The 6,243-nt window shown below is 38.1% G+C and overlaps 1 protein-coding gene across 1 annotated transcript; it reads right to left on the bottom strand.

The window, feature by feature from the left end:
• Nucleotides 1–3,061: 3,061 nt before the first annotated feature.
• Nucleotides 3,062–5,449, bottom strand: LOC118747515 (L-lactate dehydrogenase-like). Its single transcript, XM_036481566.1, has 3 exons — nucleotides 5,418–5,449; nucleotides 3,318–4,161; nucleotides 3,062–3,253 (listed from the first exon to the last, which is right to left on the bottom strand). The coding sequence occupies exons 1-3, from the start codon at nucleotides 5,447–5,449 to the stop codon at nucleotides 3,065–3,067; spliced, it is 1,065 nt and encodes a 354-aa protein (XP_036337459.1). The 3' UTR covers nucleotides 3,062–3,064.
• Between the last annotated feature and the right edge of the window lie 794 nt (nucleotides 5,450–6,243).

Here is a 6,243-nt window from a genome sequence, read left to right as displayed (position 1 = left end):
CACTTCTACATATATATTCGATGTGGTCTAAAATAACTTAATAGTAGTTGCGAAGATTTTGAATTACCAAATGATCTCTTTAAAAATGTGATAACCAAATGTATAGTAATGATATTTTACCATATTCCTTACTATATAAGGACAACATAGTCGATAATGATTTCAATCTTTAATAAGTACATATAAAGGTATATATTTAAAATTATTTTTTACCTAAAATACTAACTTGATGTGCAGTTTTAAAATACGTAAATATCTATGTATGTATAAAGCTAAACAAACCCAACAAGCAAAATAAACTTAAAGAAAGTTTTTTTTAAGTTTTCAATTATAAACATTAAGCTTACAAAACGTTGATTTTTTGTTTATAAAACGCTTGAAAGTAAGCGTAATATAATCGAAAAGGAACATTGGTTATAAGCGTAGAAATATAAACTTGTACTAAATGTTCAAAAGAAAGCTTTTTATAAGCGTAAAAGTGTAAACTTATAATAAAGGTTCAAAAAAAGTTTTTTATAAGCGTATCAATATGAACTTACTAAAAATTTTCAAAAGAAAGCTTTTTATAAACATTTTTATAACACTTTATTTAAAGATATTTCATTAAAAACTCATACATAGATTGCTTAACATCTAGAAACTAAACGAAATGCGAATTTTCGGCGGACTCATCTACTGTCGCGAAAATATAAATAGGGAATAGACATTTTAGCATACAAATTCACAATAACACATACAAATTAAGCATAAAAAAGTTAATTATTACATCTTGTTGCGTGCTTTCAATTACTTTCGGTTATTGGCAAATTGGAAAAGCGACATCGATGCAGCTATATATTCCGCTTCATCGCCCCCATTCTCATTGATGAACTTTTCTGAAAAAAATTTAATACATTTTTAATTGAATGTTAAACTAAGAAAGGATAAGGGGAACTCATCATTTGAAGACTCGAATGCTCCACCGATTAGCGCAGCGGGTCCTGGATTGGATTTTTTTTACCACATCGGCTTTATTTAATTTTTTCTTTTAATAATATATTTTAAAAAACGTAAACACGTCACTTACGATTGGAAAAATTTTATATTTACTACTTCATGTCGTTGGCATTTACATTTCATTTATAAGTTTAAGTTATTTATAAACATTCGCTCTCAAAATTTATTAAAGGTTTATTTGAAAAAACTTTTAATAAGCTTAATATTGAAAACGCTTATTTAACGCTTATTATAGCAAACTTAATTTAAGTTATTTCTAAAAACGTTTACTGAAATGCTTGTTGGGAAGTGACGAGACTCTGTGAAAATGGTTGAAATAAAATGAAATCAAAATTTGTTTTTTTGGCATTAAAAATTATGTTTAGCATTTTCTGAAATTTTTTAAAATGAGTTTTAGCATTTTTTTCGCGGGACCTGGTCTGACTGGTTCTAACAACACAAAGTAGTTTTTTTTTAAATTGCAGATAGAGGGTATTGAATATAAGCCCTCGATATGTAAACGTTTATTTTCCACCAAAGACGAATTCATTAGCGGCAGCGAAAAAACAAAAAAATTACAAAAACAAATTATACGCAGAATGACAATCAGAACCAAGGCGAATTTAATGAGGTGGTGCTGGGACGACAGCTGAATTTTTCGACGTGAAATGTATAACGTCCAAATGATGTGTTTGTAGTAATCCATTCTGTCATTGGACGTAAGATTTGTTAGTGTAATTTTTTACTTATATACGGTTAACACCACCTTATTAAATACGCCTAGATCAGAACTTTATTTGTATTTATACTTAATACAACTGGTTTATCTTATTTTGGCATTGTATATTATGTTTTAGAAATGTGGTCCTTATTTTATTACCAAATTGAAGGAAGTAAATAATTTGCTTTCGATTAAAAATAAGGGCACCTTTATTTTTCTATTTAGCACTTTTTTATCCTCAAGATAGTATCTCATATCTAAGGGCAACCGTGCACATGGCACCATCTCTTCGATACACTTTGATCGAAGTTTGGACACCTTTCTCAAAGTTATTAAAGAGAGCACTCTAGGTATGAGTTGAGAAACAAGTCATGAACAGAAGCATATAAATATATTTTGATACAAAAATTTTCAAAAATTTCAATTTTTCACAAATTTTAATTCAATATTTTGGTACGAAAAGGAGTACTAAATTTGGTACTATTTCTCCAGACGGCCTTCTTTTCTTCCGTTTTCTCTCGTGCGTTCGTTCTACCATAAGTTGCGATCCCATACGAGTCCGGACTAGTCAGAATTATTCAGATTTTACTGGAAATCGATCCCGTACTCGGTTCTCTGACTATTGAGAGGACAAACAAGAGAGTAAATAAGGTCCTCGCTCTGTCAGAAGTTACAACTTTTAGTCCGAAGATTTTGTGCCGGTAAATGTGTCAAACGATCAGCTGTAGTGTGATTGGCAACCAAATTGTAAACAAAAGAAAAGTGCACTCTCCTAATTCATGTTGAAAACTAATTAATTACTGGTTTAAGTGGATTCTAATGAATTTGAAAGTATTTTTGGTTATTTACATGTGTGAGCTGAGTGTGTTTACATAAAAAAAATAAGCCAAAAGTTTGGAGGTTAGGTTGAATTTGTCCGAAGTTACCAGTTCATACTAGAAAACGATCCCGTACTTTTCAGTGTTATTCTTTCGCTCTGAGCGATTTTTTGTTTTTTTTTGGCAGTTTTACTAGTTTTAGTCCGAGGAATACGGGATTGGACCTATAATAAATACAACCTTGAGCTAAGAAAGCATCGAAATGAGCTGTCACTACGGATATTTATCACCTTTTATAAATATTTTGAATTTCACTCGAGTCATAGAGCGCATGGATGAATGAACAAACAGAGCTAAATTGATTCCTATTTTCTCATTTAAAGTTCATTCGTCCCAGATCTGTTAAGTAAAATATCAATAATTTAAGTAGTGTAACTTCGACCCTTTTTTATCAAACTTGTACGGCTTTCCCAGAAAGTTTTTGGCTAAAAATTAACACTGTTGATTTTTAATTCCTTTTGCGGTGCGCTTCTGTCGACAACTCTCTCTCTTATTTCTTCTTCTTCTCCGGAGTTTTCACTTCAATAGATCTTGTCGCTTTGTCCAAAGTCTCAGCAGATTTGCACAAATTGTCTTGCTCCGTTTCGCTCAACTGCAGGTTTATTAACGATGTTACACCGTTCGCACCAACCACAGCCGGCAGTGAAAGAAATATATCTTGTTCGATGCCTTGATGGCCCTGGAAAAAAAGAAGAGGCATGCCTTTTTTACTAAATATTACATCGAATAAAGCGACAACTTACTTTAGCCAACGTGCCAACTGTGGCTACTTCGTTTTTGTTATCCAATATCATAGAAACTACAGACGCTGCCGAAAGTCCTATGGCCCAATTAGTATAGCCTTTGCCGGCAATTACTTCGTATGCCGCTTTGACTACTTTCTTATGTATCTCACCCCAACCATCTGTGTCGCCTTCAGTGCCTATACATGCGGAAAGATCCGTGAAGCGTGTACCAGCTACGCTAACGCTGCTCCAAACTGGTACAGAACTGTCGCCATGTTCACCAATTACATAACCCTGCACCGAGCTAGGTGTTACGCCCAGACGTTGTGCTATGAAGTAACGAAATCTAGCTGTATCCAAGTGGGTGCCAGTGGCCAAGACACGCTCCTTTGGCAGTCCTGACTGCTTCCAAGCGACGTAAGTTAAAATATCACAGGGATTTGAGATCACAACTATTACGGTTTCGGGCGAATATTTTACCAGTTGTGGTATTATTTGATTCAAAATATTGGCATTTGTTTTGAGTAGATCTAATCGCGTCTGACCCTTCGTTTGACGTGCTCCGGCGGTCACAATACATACAGCCGAACATTCTGTAGCTTCATAACCCGTGCTGGGGACAATTTTAGCATCTCTCAGAAAGATGGAACCATGTTGTACGTCGTTAGCTTCTGCAGTCACTAACTTTTCGTTAACATCTACTATACATACTTCATTGGAGACATTTTGTGTTAGTATACTCAACACGCATGCCATGCCCACTTGACCGCTTCCCACAACGGTGACCTTGCGTTTGCTCCTTTTAGCCGGCCTCGCAATTTTTGTAAATAATTTTTCTTTAACGGCATTCGTTGCGTATGTTCTGAAAGAGAAAAGAAATTAATATTTGTTAAATGCGTAATGACTCCATGTACAATTGTTGGCCGTATTCCTACTTCGGTTATGTCTGTTAAATCTTAGTGAAATTCTTAACCCAAGAACTTTCGTCTTCTTTTGCAAAGGGCGAGACATTCGCATATTCGCAATTCGCTAAACCGGCAGTGGGCACCGGCCTGCCCGCGTGCAAAGCTTTCAGACAGAGCACCACCACTCGAAACGAAAAGCAGTGATGCCTAAAAGAATAAAACATGGAAAAGTAATAGGTACACTAGATGTTGCATTGTCGGTAGGTGTGCCTGCTATTCTTTTGAAGATTTTTTGTGATCAAAATTTTTGGGTCTGCTTCATTTCAGCAGCTTCTTGCAGAAGGCGTTGAAGGTAACACTTAACCTCTTCACGTGCCTTTCAATTGCAACATGGCCTATAGGATGCCCATTGGTGTGGCAAAATCCGCTCTGATCAGCGCCTCGTTCCATTTTGGTCACATAAGTTTTGTATTGCTGCAAGTGGTGAGACTTGCCCACCTGTCCCTTTTGAGTGGTGGTAGATATGTATTTGCGTACCTGAGACTTTGTGACGGCTACTCAAAAGTCGTGGGTAACTGCTATGACAGTTTCCACGAAGTCACTGTGACAGACTGTGACAAAGGTACACTCGTAATGAAGCAGTAAAAGCCACAGTCACAGTCACGGCTACTTAAGACTAAAATATGACCATATCTGATATCTTTTTATTCTTATTTGGCTCTGTAACCGCCTAAACCATTTTGGCCGAGTTCAACAAAGCACTCCAGTTGTTTTTCTTCTGTGCGAATTGGAAACGCCAAGTCCTTCTTCTTTTCCTCTGCTGCCACCAGCGGGTTGAGGCTAGACTCTTGTGGACTGGGGTGAACGACAGTACTCGGCGACGGAGTGTCTCTCCCACCACAAATCTCACACCGAATTTCCGCTGCCCTTACATGGCAGCTGTAGTAGAAGTGGAAAGGCTCCAGACATTTCTTTCCGGGGCAACCGTCCAACGTATGTATATCGTGGTTCGCGGTGATGTCAGCTTTTGTCCTTACGAGGACATAAACCAGCCGGGCAGAGGCACCTTCCCCATTAAGGGTCCGGACATTCCAGGTGCATGCCCTCAAATCGTAGTCCTTAAGCGTTTGCCATGGTCGTCATCAAAGGAGGGTAAGGGGGCGGGGTCTCAGCCCATGCTTAATTTGCACTGTCCACTGAAAGGGGTTTTTACGTGACGGATCCCGAACCTAGCGCACAAGCCATTGTTGGGAGCCAATTTCTCCAAGGCAGACGCCTGCTTGTAGCCACACATACTGGTGAAAAGACGCTGCAGACTTCAGCGAGCCCTTAAACCGAATAAATCGGAGTGACCCCACTGAGCTCCAACTCTTTCTGCCGTGACGCAAGACTACACTCAGTTTGGTGACCGCATCTCGCACCTGGCTTGCTCACGTTGCCCAGAGTGTGCGAACGAGGATGCGAGCGTCGGGATTGAGTATAGCTGTGCTCTTGTAACTGCAAACCCAGAACAACGACTATACCCCATTGCACTGCTTCTAATAGAATTTCACACCCCTAAAAAGGAGCGTAAATTACAAATGACGCCCTTAGTTCACCCGGTAAAAGATTTCAGTTCTGCGACACTTTTGTCACTGTAGTTTAAGATATAAATCTCTTAGAAAGAGCTTGGAGGTAGCGAGCGGCATGCTTAAACCCTTCCCTTTCTTGCAAGTTCGTCCGCAAATTTGTTGTCTGGTATGTTCTGGTGCCTCGGCACTCCTACAAAGTGAAGAACAAACTGCTCAGCCATCTGGTTTAGAGGACTACATGTGTCCAAGTCAAGCGCTTTGAGTACCACCTGGCTGTCTGAGTAGCTGAAGATATTGTTACATATGACTTCTGCTGTACGTATGTAAGTGTTCTCTCGCTTTCTGTATGGTAGCGAATTTATCTTTTATTTAAATTTATTTTTTTATTAATCAACAACAAAAAGGTTTTAGCTTGAAAGACGCTGCAATAGTCGGGTAGGCAAAATTATTTATTCAGCCCGAGCTGGG

The sequence above is a fragment of the Rhagoletis pomonella genome, unplaced genomic scaffold (assembly GCF_013731165.1).
Source record: "Rhagoletis pomonella isolate Grant_MI unplaced genomic scaffold, Rhpom_1.0 Rhpom_scaffold_00012, whole genome shotgun sequence".
Lineage (NCBI taxonomy): Eukaryota > Metazoa > Arthropoda > Insecta > Diptera > Tephritidae > Rhagoletis > Rhagoletis pomonella.
Note: the sequence above shows the minus strand (reverse complement) of the source record. Positions and strands in the feature narration are given on the sequence as shown.